The sequence below is a fragment of the Salmo salar genome, chromosome ssa25, assembly GCF_905237065.1.
Source record: "Salmo salar chromosome ssa25, Ssal_v3.1, whole genome shotgun sequence".
NCBI lineage: Eukaryota > Metazoa > Chordata > Actinopteri > Salmoniformes > Salmonidae > Salmo > Salmo salar.
This window is the reverse complement of record NC_059466.1, coordinates 28807665-28830763: the sequence shown is the minus strand read 5'-3', so window position 1 is coordinate 28830763 and position 23099 is coordinate 28807665. Positions and strand designations below refer to the sequence as shown.

The 23099-nt window shown below is 42.0% G+C and overlaps 1 protein-coding gene across 1 annotated transcript in view; it reads right to left on the bottom strand.

The window, feature by feature from the left end:
- LOC106586511 (tumor necrosis factor receptor superfamily member EDAR) overlaps positions 1-22737 on the bottom strand; it is a 46852-nt gene extending 24115 nt beyond the window's left edge. The window contains exons 1-2 of the mRNA XM_014173897.2: positions 22487-22737; positions 5-69 (exon numbers count right to left, since the gene is read on the bottom strand). Coding sequence (XP_014029372.1) covers positions 5-55 — 51 coding nt within the window. The 5' untranslated portion in view covers positions 56-69; positions 22487-22737. The remainder of the gene's footprint in view (positions 1-4; positions 70-22486) is intronic.
- Between the last annotated feature and the right edge of the window lie 362 nt (positions 22738-23099).

Below are 23099 nucleotides of genomic sequence, written 5' to 3'. Positions count from 1 at the left end.
TCACCAACAACAAACAGAGGAAGAGGGACTCTATGTGACTTCCTTTCTGAAACATCTTCTCACCTTCCCCTGAGAGAGAGAGAGAGAGAGAGGTAAGAGGGTCAGAAATACAAGTCTTCCACTGCTTAAGAAAGCCGTCACTCCTCATAAACATTTGATCCACACCCACACTATGCGTCATCATTTGTGTGAGTTATACTTGACTGAGTGCGTGTGTGTAGGTGATACTGTTCTCTACTGTAGGTTACTCCTCTGCCCTACTGATGTGATGAGATCATTAATGATCCCCCTATCAGAGCTGCCAGTCACTGAGGAGAGAGAGTGGGAGAGAAGGAGTATGTGAAAGGAGGAGAGCAGCCTGGTGGAAGAGGAGAGGATCAGCTCATCACCTCTCTGACACAGATGGATTATGGGTAACCAGCCATTAGAGCAGGCCTGGGCAATTATTTTCCATTAGAATATATTTTTGCCATCACGGGCCAGAATCATATTACAGGATTATACATCATGTGTAAGACTGTGTTGACAGACATATCTACTATAAATCACATCCAGATATGCTACTTATTTTACTTTTTTAACATGCACAGAAATAAACCACTTCCATGTTCTCCTTTTGGTAGGTATTTTCATTATTAAACAGGCAGTGAACTACACGGAGGGAAAAGTACACTGTGCTTTCAGCACCACGGACAGAACTCTTGTTAACGGGTATGCACAAAAACACAAGAAAGAGAGGACGCTCAAGATTACATTTAAACTACTCAATGAACTCTCTGATGGGCATTGACTAGAGCAGTGAAGTCAGGTATAGTTTCTGACCTCGCTATGCGCAGGATTGCTGAGAGGTGAGAGTCAGTAACAGATTATCTGTGCCTTGACGTGTTATATTCTGTTCACATACATAGGTTGACCCAAACATCTTCTGAGCATAACTCCTAATCTTTAGAATGTTTTGTTCATCCAGGGATGCATAGAACCTCGTCAGTGACATTGTTTGAATAGTTCTCCAATCACTGCATCAGACTGAAGATCGATAAGCTCAAGTTGCAGGTCAGTAGAAGCGTTATCCACATTGAAGGTGAAAGGAGAGGAAACCAACACCATGTCATTTCCCAACACTTTGAAATTCTCACAATTCACTGTTCAAAGCACGCAGCAGCGATGTATGCTTCTCCCGCTGGTCATCTGATAGGGAACAGACTAGTCATGTCAGAAGGTGGGTGAGATTGTTGGCTTCTACTTGGCGGGTCAGGATGAGTCATTTTCCCTTGAAGGCTTTGACAAGGCTGTACATCTGATGTGCAAAAAGGACCTTCCCTTGTAGTTTGGAATTCAGTTCATTCATGAGGGCCATGATGTCCACAGTGAAGGCAAAATCAGCCAACCATTCTTTATCTTGCAGTTGACGGAAATCCACATATTTCCTTTCATTTACAAAAACTCAGTAATCTCCGACTTCAGGTCCCACACCCTTTTAAGCACCTTCCCCAAACTCAGCCATCTCACGTTTGTGTGGAAGGGGAGATCTGCATGACCCGACTGTCTCTTCCAACAGTGAGACAAACTGGCTGTGGTTTAAAGATTTTGCTCTTATGAAGTTTACCACTTTAGTGACTGTATCCACAACATGGCTCATTTTCAGGACACATTTACAGAGCACCTCCTGATGAATAATGCAATGCAGAAAAATTATTTTCTGATCTGGGTTCAGCTCAGCTACTTGATGTTGTATCCTTTTCAGAAGGCCAAAGTTTTATCCTGTCAAGTTTGGGCACCCTGGATACCTTTTCAAAACTCAGTCCCAGCTTTGCCACAAACTTATTAACCTCCTCCAATAAATATTTCCTTGTGGTTGTGCTCTTCATTAAGTGCACTGAAGCAAGCTCCTCTGTAATTTAACAGTCTGGGGTTATGACTTGTAAGAAAATCAACAATTGCACCGTGTCACGTCCATCACTGCTCTCATCCAGGGCCAAGGAGAAATAGGAGAAATCCTTTACCTTGTCTTTCAACTGTTGTTCCATATTCTCTGCGATGTCCTCAACACGCCGTGTCACTGTTCGTCTTGACAGGGAAACATTTTCAAACAACTATTTCTTGTTGGGGCAAAGTATTGCTGCAGAGTCAATTAAACATTATTTAATTAATTCTACCTCAGCAAATGGCTTGCTATGTTTAGCAATTTTTTAGGACAGTACATAGCTTTTTTGTCTGGAAGTGTCGGGACACAGCGATGCTCTCTTGTACACAGCTTTCCCTGATATCGCAATAAAGACATTTTTCGACGTCCACTCTTGCTGGAACCCCCTACATTCATTGTCTACTTTCCTTTTCTTTGAAATCTTTGAAAAACAAATTTTTGCACAATTTCTAGCTAGCTACTATTTGTAACTATGACGTGTGTCAGCCTGTCAATCACCGTCGTTCAGTTGTTATTTATACGTGCCTTCAAAATAAATGCCCACAAGCGGTGGGAGTTAAATCATTACACAAAGGCGAGTATTCATTGGGATTTTAATTTGAATAACAAATATGTTTTTCAAAACTTTACTATCGATAATTATTTCTGTGATCTGAGCATAATTCCGCGGGCCGTATTGAATAAGGTCGCGGGCTGGCCTTTGCCCAGGCCTGCATTAGAGGGACTGTACTTTGTTTTAGTTACAGTAGTACTGTCACAGATCTGGAAACCCTTTAAATACTCTGGCAGCACAAAGTTACTATACTTATATAGGCACTCACAGGTATGTCACGGTCAAACACACACTCTCGCTCCTCTCTAAGATCTGTAGTGACTAAGGTATACAACCACTCACAAGTACATTGAAGAACACATAAAACTAAAATTAGATCAAACTTCAAACATGATTTATCCTTTTTATTCTTGTATTTAAGAGAATAATATCAATGTAGAGGATTTCATTGATTGAATTATGTTTATAGCAAAGCTATAGACTGTGTGTGAGAGAGTTGCGTGTGTGGGTGTATGCATGCTTACGTGCGTACATGTGTGTGCGTGCTTATGTGTGTATTGCGTCTGTCTGTGTGTGTGTATAGCGTCCGTCTTTGTGTGTGTATAGCGTCCGTCTGTGTGTGTGTATAGCGTCCGTCTGTGTGTGTGTGTATAGCGTCCGTCTGTGTGTGTGTTGCCAGGCCCTTACCTACAGGAGACAGATTTTTATTGGCCCACTCCCAGCATTATAATAACAGTCAGCTCTTATTTCTCTCAATAAAGGATAAATGAGTGTGCACGCGTGTGTCAGTAAAGTATAAGTAATGTGGTCAGTGTAATTGGAAGGTCTTGGCGAGAGAGTCTTTCCACCCAGAAACACCCATTACATAAAGCTGAGTTAAACCGTTAAACAGAAACATCATTACATAAAGCTGAGTTAAACCGTTAAACAGAAACATCATTACATAAAGCTGAGTTAAACCGTTAAACAGAAACATCATTACCTAAAGCTGAGTTAAACCGTTAAACAGAAACATCATTACCTAAAGCTGGGTTAAACCGTTAAACAGAAACATCATTACCTAAAGCTGAGTTAAACCGTTAAACAGAAACATCATTACCTAAAGCTGAGTTAAACCGTTAAACAGAAACATCATTACCTAAAGCTGAGTTAAACCGTTAAACAGAAACATCATTACCTAAAGCTGGGTTAAACCGTTAAACAGAAACATCATTACATAAAGCTGGGTTAAACCATTAAACAGAAACATCATTACCTAAAGCTGAGTTAAACCATTAAACAGAAACATCATTAACTAAAGCTGAGTTAAACCATTAAACAGAAACATCATTACATAAAGCTGAGTTAAACCGTTAAACAGAAACATCATTACCTAAAGCTGAGTTAAACCATTAAACAGAAACATCATTACATAAAGCTGAGTTAAACCATTAAACAGAAACATCATTACCTAAAGCTGAGTTAAACCGTTAAACAGAAACATCATTACATAAAGCTGGGTTAAACCGTTAAACAGAAACATCATTACATAAAGCTGGGTTAAACCGTTAAACAGAAACATCATTACATAAAGCTGGGTTAAACCGTTAAACAGAAACATCATTACCTAAAGCTGAGTTAAACCATTAAACAGAAACATCATTACATAAAGCTGGGTTAAACCGTTAAACAGAAACATCATTACCTAAAGCTGAGTTAAACCGTTAAACAGAAACATCATTACCTAAAGCTGGGTTAAACCATTAAACAGAAACATCATTACCTAAAGCTGAGTTAAACCGTTAAACAGAAACATCATTACCTAAAGCTGAGTTAAACCGTTAAACAGAAACATCATTACCTAAAGCTGAGTTAAACCGTTAAACAGAAACATCATTACCTAAAGCTGAGTTAAACCGTTAAACAGAAACATCATTACCTAAAGCTGAGTTAAACCGTTAAACAGAAACATCATTACCTAAAGCTGAGTTAAACCATTAAACAGAAACATCATTACCTAAAGCTGAGTTAAACCATTAAACAGAAACATCATTACCTAAAGCTGAGTTAAACCATTAAACAGAAACATCATTACCTAAAGCTGAGTTAAACCGTTAAACAGAAACATCATTACCTAAAGCTGAGTTAAACCGTTAAACAGAAACATCATTACCTAAAGCTGAGTTAAACCGTTAAACAGAAACATCATTACCTAAAGCTGAGTTAAACCGTTAAACAGAAACATCATTACCTAAAGCTGGGTTAAACCATTAAACAGAAACATCATTACCTAAAGCTGAGTTAAACCATTAAACAGAAACATCATTACCTAAAGCTGGGTTAAACCGTTAAACAGAAACATCATTACCTAAAGCTGAGTTAAACCATTAAACAGAAACATCATTACCTAAAGCTGAGTTAAACCGTTAAACAGAAACATCATTACCTAAAGCTGGGTTAAACCGTTAAACAGAAACATCATTACCTAAAGCTGAGTTAAACCGTTAAACAGAAACATCATTACCTAAAGCTGAGTTAAACCGTTAAACAGAAACATCATTACCTAAAGCTGGGTTAAACCGTTAAACAGAAACATCATTACCTAAAGCTGAGTTAAACCGTTAAACAGAAACATCATTACCTAAAGCTGAGTTAAACCGTTAAACAGAAACATCATTACATAAAGCTGGGTTAAACCGTTAAACAGAAACATCATTACCTAAAGCTGAGTTAAACCGTTAAACAGAAACATCATTACCTAAAGCTGAGTTAAACCGTTAAACAGAAACATCATTACCTAAAGCTGAGTTAAACCGTTAAACAGAAACATCATTACCTAAAGCTGAGTTAAACCGTTAAACAGAAACATCATTACCTAAAGCTGAGTTAAACCGTTAAACAGAAACATCATTACCTAAAGCTGAGTTTAACCATTAAACAGAAACATCATTACCTAAAGCTGGGTTAAACCATTAAACAGAAACATCATTACCTAAAGCTGAGTTAAACCGTTAAACAGAAACATCATTACCTAAAGCTGAGTTAAACCATTAAACAGAAACATCATTACCTAAAGCTGAGTTAAACCGTTAAACAGAAACATCATTACCTAAAGCTGAGTTAAACCGTTAAACAGAAACATCATTACCTAAAGCTGGGTTAAACCGTTAAACAGAAACATCATTACCTAAAGCTGAGTTAAACCATTAAACAGAAACATCATTACCTAAAGCTGAGTTAAACCATTAAACAGAAACATCATTACCTAAAGCTGAGTTAAACCGTTAAACAGAAACATCATTACCTAAAGCTGAGTTAAACCGTTAAACAGAAACACACAGGGTCTCAGATTAGTTTCAACACTGTCCAGGCTAAGGGGAAACTCTCGGTCATTACAAGCCTTCTTAGATACAGATGAATTCATTTCTCATTCTGTGAGGACACCGAGAGTGTAGGTTTTCTGAAACACCACAGTAATGACCCGCTCCAGTCTTTAATGGGGTCGCATTATTAAACAAACACTGATTTTACTGGAGCCTAATGGCCCCACCATGGCTAGTGTGCTCTCTCTCTCTCCTGCAGAGGGCGTGTGTGTGTGTGCACGTGTGTGTGTGCACGTGTGTTGGCAGTAAATCAAACAGGCAGTAAATCCTGCAGCCCTGCAGTCAGGAGGACTAAGCTGTTGCCTTGTTTGGTTGACTGTTTACCTGCCTGTTTATCTCCCTTTATAAACTACAGCATGCACATGAACATACACAGGAACAGAACTAACGCTCTAACCTCTGGCTGAGCGTATTCACATTTACTATTACACAGCAAACATAATATATCAGGCCTCATTGTGCCAGTGTGTACAGTACTGTATGGTGCGCAATCGTGACACATAACAGATGGATCCAGCAAGCAGCCAAGTCTTTAAATGTGAATCTCAACACTCCACCACACTGTCTCTTTAGTTTGTGGAAATACATTCCCAAAATAATAGAAGCCTTTACACCACATGGAGACAATGTTGCTGATACTGCTCCTGGAAAAACACACAAGTGTCCAAGTGTTTTACCTCCCAAATCTTGAATTAGTCCCATACTGTTTCTATACATCCCTACACTCTTTAAAAAAAGGTGCTATCTAGAACCTACAAGGGTTCTTTGGCTGTCCCCATAACCCTTTTTACAGAGGGTTCTACCTGGAACTTAAAAGGGTTTTACCTGGAACCAAAAAGGGTTCTCCTATGAGGACAGCTGAAGAACCCTTTTGGATCCCTTTTTTCAAAGAGTGTAGTAACATACTAAGGAAGTGTAGCTCACTCTCACACAAACACACAGTACATAAAATAATTTAGACAAACCCAATATTGGACGGGGAAATTCACATGCAAGACATTCTGACTCAGACCCACAGGATGGGCAACATCTAAGCCTGTCTGCCTGTCTTTAGGGGGAATTATATTCACTGCAAATATGTATTTGAATAGTAACTAAGACAAAAACAGTCTCTGAAGCGGAGAGGTTGTGTAAGACAACACACACACACACACACACACACACACACACACACACACACACACACACACACAGTAATTATTGTTATCAAGTAAATTTCTCATGGAGTCTCTCTGACAGATAATTGCACCATATGCAAGAAACAACAGGTTGAGAGAGAGCGAGAGAAAGAGAGAGAAGGAAAAGAGAGAGAGGAAAAGAGAGAATTAGCTGGCTTTTTACTGTGGAGAGATTGAACAAAGCCTTTCTCCAGACATTAAGAGGCTATAGTGTTGCTGTGTACTGTAGTGTTGGTGTATTGTAGTGTTAGTGTACTGTAGTGTTGCTGTGTACTGTAGTGTTGGTGTACTGTAGTGTTGGTGTGTACTGTAGTGTTGGTGTGTACTGTAGTGTTGGTGTACTGTAGTGTTGGTGTGTACTGTAGTGTTGGTGTACTGTAGTGTTGGTGTGTACTGTAGTGTTGGTGTGTACTGTAGTGTTGGTGTGTACTGTAGTGTTGGTGTACTATAGTGTTGGTGTGTACTGTAGTGTTGGTGTGTACTGTAGTGTTGGTGTGTACTGTAGTGTTGGTGTACTGTAGTGTTGGTGTGTACTGTAGTGTTGGTGTGTACTGTAGTGTTGGTGTGTACTGTAGTGTTGGTGTGTACTGTAGTGTTGGTGTACTATAGTGTTGGTGTGTACTGTAGTGTTGGTGTGTACTGTAGTGTTGGTGTGTACTGTAGTGTTAGTGTGTACTGTAGTGTTGGTGTGTACTGTAGTGTTGGTGTGTACTGTAGTGTTGGTGTGTACTGTAGTGTTGGTGTGTACTGTAGTGTTGGTGTGTACTGTAGTGTTGGTGTACTGTAGTGTTGGTGTGTACTGTAGTGTTGGTGTACTGTAGTGTTGGTGTGTACTGTAGTGTTGGTGTGTACTGTAGTGTTGGTGTGTACTGTAGTGTTGGTGTGTACTGTAGTGTTAGTATGTACTGTAGTGTTAGTGTGTACTGTAGTGTTGGTGTACTGTAGTGTTGGTGTGTACTGTAGTGTTGGTGTACTGTAGTGTTGGTGTGTACTGTAGTGTTGGTGTACTGTAGTGTTGGTGTACTGTAGTGTTGGTGTGTACTGTAGTGTTGGTGTGTACTGTAGTGTTGGTGTGTACTGTAGTGTTGGTGTACTGTAGTGTTGGTGTACTGTAGTGTTGGTGTGTACTGTAGTGTTGGTGTACTGTAGTGTTAGTGTGTACTGTAGTGTTGGTGTACTGTAGTGTTGGTGTACTGTAGTGTTAGTGTGTACTGTAGTGTTAGTGTACTGTAGTGTTAGTGTATACTGTAGTGTTGGTGTACTGTAGTGTTGGTGTACTGTAGTGTTAGTGTGTACTGTAGTGTTAGTGTGTACTGTAGTGTTGGTGTACTGTAGTGTTGGTGTACTGTAGTGTTGGTGTACTGTAGTGTTAGTGTGTACTGTAGTGTTAGTGTGTACTGTAGTGTTAGTGTACGTAGTGTTGGTGTACTGTAGTGTTAGTGTGTACTGTATGCAGCACCATGCAGTGTGTGTAATAGTTCTATTCATGGATCTGTTATTGTATCAGATGATCCATAAAGAGAGAACGAGTTTAGCCTGTCTGCTATAGGGGTCCCGCTGTCACCCTAACTCTGCAGGTATCACACACACACACACACACACACACACACACACACACACACACACACACACACACACACACACACACACACACACACACACAGCAGGAGAAAAGAGCATTGTGTACCCTCTGACACCCCGACTCTTCTCTCTCTCTGTGACAGCTCAACTGAAGAGCTGGAGAGACACTGACGATCACTAACAAAACAACTGATGGGAATCAGAGATAGAGTTACCACTAACTACTACACTAATACACAGTCAGTCAATCAAACACAGATTAGATCGACTACACTACTTGAATTAATCAGAGGGAGATGAAATCCACGCCCTCTTTCTTTCATGGTTTCAGGAGACTGGATGGGGGATTTTGGGCCGGGGGTGGTGGGTAAGTGGTGATGGGAGAGGGTCGGTCCCCAGGACGGTTCCTGTGTTCCAGATCAAGGTGCTACTGTAACTGGAGAGAAACGTTCACATGTTGAACGGAGCTGATCGTCTGAAAGGGTCACGTCCTTTTCCCTTTGATCCTGTTTAATCACAGCCCCCATGCACTGGGTCTCCTAAACACACACACACACACACACACACACACACACACACACACACACACACACACACACACACACACACACACACACACACACACACACACACACACACACACACACACACACACACACACACACACACAGACCTGACTTCTGAGCTGAAATTAGTTTAATTGTGCAAATCATTGTGGAGTGTTTGTGTGTGTGCGTGCTTGCGTGCATGCGCTCGTGTGTGTGTGTGTGTGCGTGTGTGTTTAGGAGACCCAGTGGCTGTCGGGCTTTCAGGATAAAAGAAGAAAATGTAACTTTTTGTTTTGATAAAAAGCTTGTCTTCTGAACAGGAAGTGAGAGCTGCCAAACGACGCTGCCCCGAGCACCTCATTATCAGACTAAACGAACACACACGCACACACGCACACTCACCCTGATGCTTTCATCAGGCTCCAGCCCCTCAAACCCCCGTGAGTCCCCTGCACCCCGCACACACCCACATCCACACACACACACACACACACACACACACACTCCCTACTCCCCTGGACTGGAATGCATCACTCTATTTCAAGAGCATCTCTCTCCCTTCTCTCGCTCTTTCTCTCACTCTCTTCCTCCATCACTCTTTCCTATCCCTCTAGCTCCCGCCCTTTCTATTCCCTATCCCTATCCCTCTAGCTCCCTCACCCTTTCCTATCCCTCTAGCTCCCTCACCCTTTCCTATCCCTCTAGCTCCCTCACCCTTTCCTATCCCTCTAGCTCCCTCACCCTTTCCTATCCCTCTAGCTCCCTCACCCTTTCCTATCCCTCTAGCTCCCTCACCCTTTCCTATCCCTCTAGCTCCCTCACCCTTTCCTATCCCTCTAGCTCCCTCACCCTTTCCTATCCCTCTAGCTCCCTCACCCTTTCCTATCCCTCTAGCTCCCTCACTCTTTCCGATCCCTCTAGCTCCCTCACTCTTTCCGATCCCTCTAGCTCCCTCACTCTTTCCGATCCCTCTAGCTCCATCTTACTCCCTTTGCTCTCTCCCACTTCCTCTCTGCCTCTCACTCATATTCTTCTCCCCATCTGTCCCCCACCTCTCCCTCTATTTGTCCCTCCTCTCTCCTTCTCTCTCCCTCTCTTCCTCCTTCCCTATCCCTCCCTCTCCCTCTCCTTCCTGTCGGGACATGTCTGTGTTAAAAGCCAACCTCAGTCTCCCCAGGCCCCAGGGTATTAATCTTCAAACGAGAGTTAATCTCACATAAACACACTGACAGTCATTATCTGTGTCATTAACGGCATGACAGACCCACACCTCGGGCACAAAGAAATACTTTATACAGACCTGCACTTCGGGCACAAAGAAATACTTTATACAGACCTGCACCTCGGGCACAAAGAACGACTTTCTGCAGACCTACACCTCTGGCACAAAGAAATACTTTATACAGACCTGCACCTCGGGTACAAATAAATACTTTATACAGACCCACACCTCGGACACAAAGAAATACTTTATACAGACCTGCACCTCGGGTACAAATAAAGACTTTCTACAGACCCACACCTCAGGCACAAAGAAATACTTTATACAGACCCACACCTCAGGCACAAAGAAATACTTTCTACAGACCCACACCTCAGGCACAAAGAAATACTTTCTACAGACCCACACCTCAGGCACAAATAAATACTTTATACAGACCCACACCTCAGGCACAAATAACTACTTTATACAGACCCACACCTCAGGCACAAATAAATACTTTATACAGACCCACACCTCAGGCACAAAGAAATACTTTATACAGACCCACACCTCAGGCACAAAGAAATACTTTATACAGACCCACACCTCGGGCACAAAGAACTACTTTATACAGACCCACACCTCAGGCACAATAAATACTTTATACAGACCCACACCTCAGGCACAAAGAAATACTTTATACAGACCCACACCTCGGGCACAAAGAAATACTTTATACAGACCCACACCTCGAGCACAAAGAAATACTTTAGACAGACCCACACCTCGAGCACAAAGAACTACTTTATACAGACCCACACCTCGGGCACAAATAAATACTTTATACAGACCCACACCTCAGGCACAAAGAAATACTTTATACAGACCCACACCTCAGGCACAAAGAAATACTTTATACAGACCCACACCTCAGGCACAAAGAAATACTTTATACAGACCCACACCTCAGGCACAAAGAAATACTTTCTACAGACCCACACCTCAGGCACAAAGAAATACTTTATACAGACCCACACCTCAGGCACAAAGAAATACTTTCTACAGACCTGCACCTCGAGCACAAAGAACTACTTTATACAGACCCGCACCTCGAGCACAAATAAATACTTTCTACAGACCCACACCGCAGGCACAAAGAAATACTTTCTACAGACCCACACCTCGAGCACAAAGAAATACTTTCTACAGACCCACACCTCGAGCACGAAGAAATACTTTCTACAGACCCACACCTCAGGCACAAAGAAATACTTTCTACAGACCCACACCTCGAGCACAAAGAAATACTTTCTACAGACCCACACCTCAGGCACAAATAAATACATTATACAGACCCACACCTCGGGCACAAAGAAATACTTTCTACAGACCCACACCTCAGGCACAAAGAAATACTTTATACAGACCCACACCTCGGGCACAAAGAAATACTTTCTACAGACCCACACCTCAGGCACAAAGAAATACTTTATACAGACCCACACCTCAGGCACAAATAAAGACTTTCTGCAGACCTGCACCTCAGGCACAAAGAAATACTTTATACAGACCCACACCTCAGGCACAAAGAAATACTTTATACAGACCCACACCTCAGGCACAAAGAAATACTTTATACAGACCTGCACCTCGGGTACAAATAAAGACTTTCTACAGACCCACAGCTCAGGCACAAAGAACGACTTTCTGCAGACCCACACCTCTGGCACAAAGAAATACTTTATACAGACCCACACCTCAGGCACAAAGAAATACTTTATACAGACCCACACCTCAGGCACAAAGAAATACTTTCTACAGACCCACACCTCAGGCACAAATAAATACTTTCTACAGACCCACACCTCAGGCACAAAGAAATACTTTATACAGACCCACACCTCAGGCACAAATAAATACTTTATACAGACCCACACCTCGAGCACAAAGAAATACTTTATACAGACCCACACCTCGAGCACAAATAAATACTTTATACAGACCCACACCTCAGGCACAAAGAAATACTTTCTATAGACCCACACCTCAGGCACAAATAACTACTTTATACAGACCCACACCTCAGGCACAAAGAACTACTTTATACAGACCCACACCTCAGGCACAAAGAACTACTTTATACAGACCCACACCCCAGGCACAATAAATACTTTCTACAGACCCACACCTCAGGCACAAAGAAATACTTTCTACAGACCCACACCTCAGGCACAAATAAATACTTTCTACAGACCCACACCTCAGGCACAAATAAATACTTTCTACAGACCCACACCTCAGGCACAAAGAACTACTTTATACAGACCCACTCCTCAGGCACAAATAAATACTTTCTACAGACCCACACCTCAGGCATGGCTTATAAGACAGAGACCGTACAGATTGCCTGGCACAGTAAAGCATTAGAAAGGAGAGACTCTCCTTAGGCATTGGCTTACAGAGGAGATCACTTTTACGGACGTGATGATACACTTTAAAAAGTGGGACGACGTTGTTGTTCATCTGAAGTGCTTTTACTGATAGGAATGATGAAAATTACGCTTTGGTTAGTTCAACCTATTGTTTTTTTTTTATTACATTTTTATCTTTATTTATTTAATTATTTTCTAGTTGGCGGAGGCTACATGCACAATATATACATTCCTATACTTTAATAGTCAGCTTGAATCCACCCGTGGGCTGTCACTCAAAAATTAGATATATCTATTTTTAAAGGTACACAAATACAAAGCATTGATCACCACGATCATAATACAGAACAAACAAGAAACAATATATTTAGTACAAAAATATAAATGCAACATGCAACAATTTCAAAGATTTTACAGTTACAGTTCATATAAGGAAATCAGTCAATTGAAATATATTCAAAAGGACCTAATCTATGGATTTCACATGACTTGGAATATGCATCTGTTGGTCACAGATACCTTAATACAAAAATTTGAATCAGAAAACCAGTCAGTATCTGGTGTGACCACCATTTTCCTCATGCAGAGCAACACATGTCCTTTGCATGGAGTTGATCAGGCTGTTGATTGTGGCCTGTGGAATGTTGTCCCACTCCTCTTCAATGGCTGTACGAAGTTTCTGGATATTGGCCGGAACTGGAACACGCTGTCGTACACATCGACCCAGAGCATCCCAAACATTGCCATAGATAAAATGCAATAATGTTCGTTGTCTGTAGCTTATGCCTTCCCATACCATTCCTACAGTTAGAGTGAGCATGCCAGTTGCACGCTCCCCCAAAACTTGAGTCATCTGTGGCATTGTGCCACATGACAAAACTGCACATTTTAGAGTGGCCTTTTATTGTCCCCCGCACAAGGCGCACCTATGTTATGATCATGCTGTTTAATCAGCTTCTTGATATGCCACATCTGTCAGGTGGATAGATTATCTTGGCAAAGGACCAGTGGCGGATTTAGGTATAGGCGGATTTAGGTATTGGCGACATGGGCAGCTCGGGGTGCCAGCACAAAAAAAAATATATATATATATATATATATATATATATATATTAGAGGTCAACCAATTATGATTTTTCGACGCCGATACCGATACCGATTATTGGCGGACCAAAAACCCCGATACCGATTAATCGGCCGATTTTATATAAATAAATATATACTGCTCCAAAAAATAAAGGGAACACTTAAACAACACAATGTAACTCCAAGTCAATCACACTTCTGTGAAATCGAACTGTCCACTTAGGAAGCAACACTGATTGACAATACATTTCACATGCTGTTGTGCAAATGGAATAGACAACAGGTGGAAATTATAGGCAATTAGCAAGACACCCCCAATAAAGGAGTGGTTCTGCAGGTGGGGACCACAGACCACTTCTCAGTTCCTATCCTTCCTGGTTGATGTTTTGGTCACTTTTGAATGCTGGCGGTGCTTTCACTCTAGTGGTAGCATGAGACGGAGTCTACAACCCACACAAGTGGCTCAGGTAGTGCAGCTCATCCAGGATGGCACATCAATGCGAGCTGTGGCAAGAAGGTTTGCTGTGTCTGTCAGCGTAGTGTCCAGCAACAACCCAGCAGCAGGACCGCTACCTCCGCCTTTGTGCAAGGAGGAGCAGGAGGAGCACTGCCAGAGCCCTGCAAAATGACCTCCAGCAGGCCACAAATGTGCATGTGTCTGCTCAAACGGTCAGAAACAGACAGAGGGTGGTATGAGGGCCCGACGTCCACAGGTGGGGGTTGTGCTTACAGCCCAACACCGTGCAGGACGTTTGGCATTTGCCAGAGAACACCAAGATTGGCAAATTCGCCACTGGCGCTCTTCACAGATGAAAGCAGGTTCACACTGAGCACGTGACAGACGTGACAGAGTCTGGAGACGCCGTGGAGAACATTTTGCTGCCTGCAACATCCTCCAGCATGACCGGTTTGGCGGTGGGTCAGTCATGGTGTGGGGTGGCATTTCTTTGGGGGGCCGCACAGCCCTCCATGTGCTCGCCAGAGGTAGCCTGACTGCCATTAGGTACCGACATGAGATCCTCAGACCCCTTGTGAGACCATATGCTGGTGCGGTTGGCCCTGGGTTCCTCCTAATGCAAGACAATGCTAGACCTCATGTGGCTGGAGTGTGTCAGCAGTTCCTACAAGAGGAAGGCAATGATGCTATGGACTGGCCCGCCCGTGGACTGGCCCAGACCTGAGGCTATGGACTGGCCCAGACCTGAATCCAATTGAGCACATCTGGGACATCATGTCTCGCTCCATCCACCAATGCCACGTTGCACCACAGACTGTCCAGGAGTTGGCGGATGCTTTAGTCCAGGTCTGGGAGGAGATCCCTCAGGAGACCATCCGCCACCTCATCAGGAGCATGCCCAGGCGTTGTAGGGAGGTCATACAGGCACGTGGAGGCCACACACACTACTGAGCCTCATTTTGACTTGTTTTAAGGACATTACATCAAAGTTGGATCAGCCTGTAGTGTGGTTTTCCACTTTAATTTTGAGTGTGACTCCAAATCCAGACCTCCATGGGTTGATAAATTGGATTTCCATTGATTATTTTTGTGTGATTTTGTTGTCAGCACATTCAACTATGTAAAGAAAAAAGTATTTTAATAAGATTATTTCTTTCATTCAGATCTACGATGTGTTGTTTAAGTGTTCCCTTTATTTTTTTGAGCAGTATATTTATAATAATTACAATTACAACAATACTGAATGAACACTTTTATTTTAACTTAATATAATAAATAAATAAAATCAATTTAGTCTCAAATAAATAATGAAACATGTTCAATTTGGTTTAAATAATGCAAAAACACAGTGTTGGAGAAGAAAGTAAAAGTGCAATATGTGCCATGTAAAAAAGCTAACGTTTAAGTTCCTTGCTCAGAACATGAGAACATATGAAAGCTGGTGGTTCAATATTCCCAGTTAAGAAGTTTTAGGTTGTAGTTATTATAGGAATTATAGGACTATTTCTCTCGATACCATTTGTATTTCATATACCTTTGACTATTGAATGTTCTTATAGGCACTATAGTATTGCCAGCCTAATCTCGGGAGTTGATAGTCTTGAAGTCATAAACAGCACAATGCTTGAAGCACAGTGAAGAGCTGCTGGCAAACGCACGAAAGTGCTGTTTGAATGAATGCTTTCGAGCCTGCTGGTGCCTACCACCGCTCAGTCAGATGGCTCTATCAAATATCAAATCATATATTTAATTATAATATAATAACACACAGAAATACGAGCCTTAGGTCATTAATATGGTCAAATCCGGAAACTATCATTTCGAAAACAAAACGTTTATTCTTTCAGTAAAATACAGAACCGGTCCGTATTTTATCTAACGGGTGGCATCCCTAAGACTAAATATTGCTGTTACATTGCACAACCTTCAATGTAATGTCATAATTATTTACAATTCTGGCAAATTAATTACGGTCTTTGTTAGAAATTAATGGTCTTCACACAGTTCGCAACGAGCCAGGCAGCCCAAACTGCTGCATATACCCTGACTCTGCTTGCACAGAACGTAAGAGAAGTGACACAATTTCCCTAGTTAAAGAAATTCATGTTAGCAGGCAATATTAACTAAATATGCAGGTTTAAAATATATACTTGTGTATTGATTTTAAAGAAAGGCATTGATGTTTATGGTTAAGTACACATTGGTGCAACGACAGTGCTTTTTTCGCGAATGCCCTTGTTAAATCATCCCCCTTTAATTTCTTGATTTAAAGGGAATTTATTTAATTTCTTGTCACTCAATTGAATAAATGTGGATACGTAATTCCAAATTGAAAAGTGAACTTGGAACAAGATGAAAAAATGGGCTGTTCTTAGACTACACAAAATATTAGTTTGTATTTGTTATTTATAGGGTTTAACCAAAGGTGTAAAAGTAAGTTGAGTGTTGAAAGAAATTGGTTGCAGCTTGAAATATAGGTTTGGTATCAGGGGTTGGAACCTAAGTTTTTTCAATTGTTTGGTTCTGAACAGAACCATTATTTTTTCGTTCCGTTGCACTGATCCGAACAGCAAAATAATATTCTGAACCGATTCTAACCCCCAAAAAGTAACAGTTTATATTGTTCCTTTCTGCTCCTTTTAAACCTCAAAATATATTTTTGGGGTACATTTAGCTCAACATTAAATGAATTCACCAACCAGTGCAAATAGAGCAGCTTGCTATGGAGTGGGCAAGCTATTTACATGCATTGGAAAGACAAGATGCGACTGAAAGAGAGAGAGTGGAGGAGGAGGCATGAAGCGCTGGGCATCTTGTTGTTATGACATGCATTAACTGAATTAGGCCAAGAGAATTATACCTACGAAGATCAGCTTCTATGAAGGAACTTTGAATGTCTTAGAACTTCAGAGAGATGGCTTTATGTTGGACCAAAACTAGCCAGCTAGCTAACATGCTTGTGTTCAGAGTGGCACCAGAATTTAAATAAAAACATGTCTTCCTGTTTTGCAGTTAATTAATCCGATGTGAAATGTAATAACTATAGTATCCTTAACTAGCAATGAAAAAGTTAATCCATTCTTCTCTAATTAAAAATATATCTCTCCCTAATTTCTTAATCAAAGTCTACTAGCCTACTAACATCAGTAGTAGGCTATGCTTTGGAAGGGGAGGGGCAGGTAGCCTACACATGCACAAAATAACAGATCTCTTCCGGAACACTATAGATCACTTTCGTTCCCGGTTCTGATTCTGTTTCTCGAAAAATGTAATTGTTTTCTGGTTTTGGGTTCTGTTCCCTAAACCTGTTCCTCTCTCTCTCTCTCTCTCTCTCTCACTCTCTCTCTCTCTCCTCCCTCTAACATCCCTCCCTCTTCCTACCTCGTACCTCTCTCTCTCTCTCTCTCTCTCCTCCCTCTAACATCCCTCCCTCTTCCTACCTCTCTCTCTCTCTCTCTCTCTCTCTCTCTCTCTCTCTCTCTCTCTCTCTCTCTCTCTCTCTCTCAATAACCATCACTAATTAGCAGGATGGAGCAGGTTGAGCAACTGTATTTATCAGTACCATGTTGACTGAAGGTGATTTAGCGTTCTAGTAACATCCTGGCACACAGTTTCATTTGGGATGTATCTCACCCGCCAATGAACAATGTAAAACAATTTCAGCATTTTATACTGCATTAGTTATTTGCAACAATAGTTTTCCATTACAGCAGTAAATCAGAGTGAATAGTAGCCAGCGTATACTTAATCTGATCTAACAGTTCCAATTATCTGTAACTATTAACTGTTATTAAGTCATTAGTGATCCTGTCAGGGTTGTCAGTGTTGGTATTCAGACAGACTAATCTATTGGAAAGTCCCCCTAGAGACGCAGCAGGGGCAATCATCTACACACACACACACACACACACACACACACACACACACACACACACACACACACACATTACACAGCTGATTCAGGACCGAGTTTGGGAAACTGCTATAGGGAACACTGGGAAATATTCCACCTATACCACAGGATCAGACATTCCTCCCCTAAAGTGACAAATGTTCAGAATGATCCTAGATATCCAGTCTAGTTTAACTTTCTACGTGATTCCTAATGTTCACTCTTGTAGCAAAATATGTTTTGAAGTTGGTTCTGTAAACCTGGTAAACAGATTTGATTGAATAGGGCCCAAGGTTAGTTTAAAAAAGGTTTGCATCTCTCTGTTCCCCAATCCCCAACCCTCCCCATATCCCTAACCCAGAACCCTTATGATATCCCAAGCTCCCTTCCTCTACATTAACCCTATCTCTCTCTAATCCTCACCCCAGTTCCCTGATCAGGAACTCAAATCAAATCAAAGTTTATTTGTCACGTGCGCCGAATACAACAGGTGTAGACCTTACAGTGAAATGCTTACTTACAGGCTCTAACCAATAGTGCGAAAAAAAGGTGTGTGTGTGTGTGTGTGTGTGTGTGTGTGTGTGTGTGTGTGTGTGTGTGTGTGTGTGTGTGTGTGTGTGTGTGTGTGTGTGTGTATGTGTGTGTAGGTAAGTAAAGAAATAAAAACAACAGTAAAAAGACAGTGAAAAATAACAGTAGCGAGGCTATATACAGTAGCGAGGCTATAACAGTAGTGAGGCTACATACAGACACCAGTTAGTCAGACTGATTGAGGTAGTATGTACATGTAGATATGGTTAAAGTGACTATGCATATATGATGAACAGAGAGTAACAGTAGTGTAAAAGAGGGGTTAGCAGGTGGTGGGTGACGGGACACAATGCAGATAGCCCGGTTAGCCAATGTGCGGGAGCACTGGTTGGTCGGGCCAATTGAGGTAGTATGTACATGAATGTATAGTTGAAGTGAATGTGCATATATGATAAACAGAGAGTAGCAGCAGTGTAAAAGAGGGGTTGGGAGGGGCACCCAATGCAAATAGTCCAGGTAGCCATTTGATTACCTGTTCAGGAGTCTTATGGCTTGGGGGTAAAAACTCAGTGGTAACAGATGGGATCTGTCACCTAAAGGATGTAACGGAAATGAATGTTTAACCCCGTAATGGATATTTACTGTGAGTCGATAATGACTATGTCAGATTAGGAAATGGCTTCTCACTCTCATCAATCAGGAAGGAGATGCACTCAAGAGCCCAACTAAATCCTTTCTCACATACACGTGCATGTGTGCAAACACACACACACACACACACACACACACACACACACACACACACACACACACACACACACACACACACCATCCTGCTGCTTACAGTTTGTTGGCTGGAAAGTTCTATTGAAAACAAACAACACAAGTATCAAATACACATTGAAATGCACTCACACACTCACCAGCAGTTGGGAGAGAGAAAGGGATGGAAGGGATAGAGATAGATTTATCTAGTGAAGGACTACCATCTTTGGGGCTCCCGTGTGGCGCAGAGGTCTAAGGCACTGCATCTCAGTGCTAGAGGCGTGACTACAGACCCTGGTTTGATTCCAGGCTGTATCACAACCGACCGTGATTGGGAGTCCCATAGGGCGGTGCACAATTTGCCCAGCGTCGTCTGGGTTTGGCCGTGGTAGGCCGTCATTGTAAATAAGAATTTGTTCTTAACTGACTTGCCTAGTTAAATAAAGGTTAAATAAATAAATAGCTTCAGATGATTCATGGAGATAAAGCTCAAATCTGATTGTTTCCATGTTTTCTGAAAACTAAACTCCCAGACTTAAACAGGTTCATATTATCACAGGGCTGTACTGATACAACTGTGTGCATGTGTGTCTGGTGTAGTCTCTTCATCTTCTGATTGCTTTAATTACAGACTGATTGTCAGCTCCCCTCTCAGAGGGCCGGAAAAACAAATTCTTAACGCACATGAAAAGGAGACACCACACACACACACACACACACACACACACACACACACAGACACAGACACTACAGCAGTTGCACTCAGTAGCCCCTTTGATTTCTATCTGACGGTGATCTGTCTTTCATCGTCTCCTCTCCCTGATCCCTCTCTCCTTCTTTACCTCCACTGGGGCAGAACGTCTCCCTCCATATCTCCTTCGTCTCTCTCTTTGTCTATTGAGTGTTAATACTGTAGGTGGGCAGGGTCATTTACTGTGTCTCTTTGTCTCTCTAACACATTAGTAGGTGGGCAAAACGGTTTCTGTCTGCTTTTCTCTATTCCTTATTATTTAGCATGACAGCAGAACGACTGACTCTCTGCCTGTCAGCCTATTTGTGTTTAGTGTAGAATGATTACGGCATCTGTAGCCTTGTTAAGAACCAGGCTTCCCTAGTACAGGGATCTGATTGAGGCTGGCCTCTACTGTGTAAGAGGACTCAGAGCAGTGGGTTATGGGACCTTGGGATTTGGTCTGATGGACTGACAAAGTCTCTGTAGCCTTAAACAGCCAGCCATACAGAAGAAGAGAGAGAGAGAGAGAGAGAGAGCAGTGACCTCTGCCTCTACTCCCTGTTCTCTCCTCAAACATATTTGTTTATAACATAATTACTACTGTAAGTTAATTGATGCATAGAGCATACAGTCCTTCATTTACACACCATGTTAATCTATGGTCGTTAAGAGTTGCTCAGATTACAGTGTTGTTAGAACAACATCAGCTACAGGTCAGCTCATATCATTATCTATCTACACATCTACTGATAAGGAGTTCAACATCCTGTTTGATCTGAGGTCAGTATATTCAGGAACTCTCTCCTCCTGTGATGATGGTGTACAGTGGGAACTGAGATGTGCGCAGTCACAGAAACTGCTTAAAAGCTTGTTACATTTGAATATATATTAGGCTACATATTGTTTAAATATTATCTGACATAATATTATACATTTCTGCCATGTATCTGGAGAAGGGATATTCACATCAGCTGATTGCATGTGTTTGTTCTACAGAAATCTGCATTCATTTGTAAACTGAATATATTAGGCCTGTTATATATAGTCCAAGGTTGTCAGGCACACTTCACCATTATCCTAGACCTTCAAAAGAGCATAATGATTTTAAAAATGTCATATAAAAATCATGCATAATAAAAAAAAATGGAGCAGAATGTCAGTGATCCAGCTAAATCCCTTACTAGGCTACTCAATGTTAGCCTAGTAGCCAAGCTCGGGTTTTAGCTGTATCACTGACATTCTGCAACAACAAAAACGTTTATTATGCTTGATTTTTATATTTAAAAAAATAATGATCATAGGCCTATGCTTTTAATATGACCAATGCTGTGTGTTTTTTGTTATTAGGCTACTGCATCAGTAGGCTATATCCTTTCATCCATTTAATCCCGCGGCGCCACACTCGCTTTTGAAGATAATTTACATTTTCTTTCTCCCGTTTCTTCTTGTCTTTTTCCTTTCTAACTCAAACATGAAAGTCTGCGGCGGTGTGCTGGGGGGAGAGAGGGACAGAGGAGCAGAGACACAGAGAGAAAAGGGGATTGATTTCCACCGTGAGCGCTGCAGCAGTTGTTCAAAGCTCCAGACGTCAGAAAGCGGCAGGACTCAGCATGTCGAGGCCGGCCTAGGCTGCCTGTCTGCGCCCTGGACTTCCCCCAGGGCCCGGGGAGGGCGACAGCCAGGCGGCACCGTCAAAACAATTATGAGGAGAGGGACTGAGAGGAGAGCAAACCACACAAACCACACACTGGGACCAGGACCCGCAAAGCGAGATGAACTATGACCCATGCTCCCTTAATGTACCAATGACTTCGAAGATGGTAGGCTACAGGTCTAATGGACTCAGTAATAGACCTGGTGTCCTAAATGTTATTACTTTATAACCCACCACTTAACGACCATACACCCACTCACACACTGCGCTCTATTACTTCATGGCCCAGGCTACTATGAAGTGCCATATGAAAAAACAACCAACCTCCGGTTTAAACCTCCGGTTTATCACATCTTTAAAGCAGAAAAACATGCCTATTTAAAACTGGAGAACATTTCGATGTTGTCCATTTGCCAAACTTATCTGACAATTTTTTGCTACGTTTTTGACAAACAACGTAATGCATGCAGTTCTTTTCGAAAGATAAAATTACTGTTAAGTAGGCTACATGTGTCTGTAGCATAAATGCTCCAGGAATTTCCCCAAATCTTGCAGCAATCCCGTTTTACATTCCAGAGCGCCTTACCTGCGTGTAGAGTGGGGTTTTCGACGGGACAGGTCTTGCGGAGTGTAGCCTATCTCCACGATAGAGTGATGGTCGGAGCAATGCTGTGGTCTGTCTGCACGGACTGCTGTAGCCTAATGATTAGACTGTATTGGGCAGTCTGACAGGCATCACCGATATCTAAATCTCTGTAACAGATCCTCCGTTAATCTCTGTGTCTTCAGTCCGCCGTATGCATGCCCGGTGATCCAGAGTAGCTCCTCCTCACAGAGAAAAATATCAGTTTTCCCCGCCCCAGAAGATGAGGATAAACCTGATGCAGGTAAACGAACTGGAGCCTATGTGGCTCCATTACTCCACAACGACATCTAGCGGTGAACCCCAAACAATAAGGCTCCTCTTAGGGTAGCCTATTGAATTCATGTAGGATAGCAGAAACTACAGTACAGTTAGGCTACTGATGTGGTGAGACAGAACAATTTAATTCATCTAACCATATTTATCTGAATCTATCCTTTCATCAGTGTGCCAGTAATCCAACTGAGAGAGAGAGATAAAGAAATAGCGAGAGAGGGAGAGGAGGGAGAGGGAGAGGAGGGAGGGAGAGAAGGGAGAGGAGGGAGAAGGGGGGGAG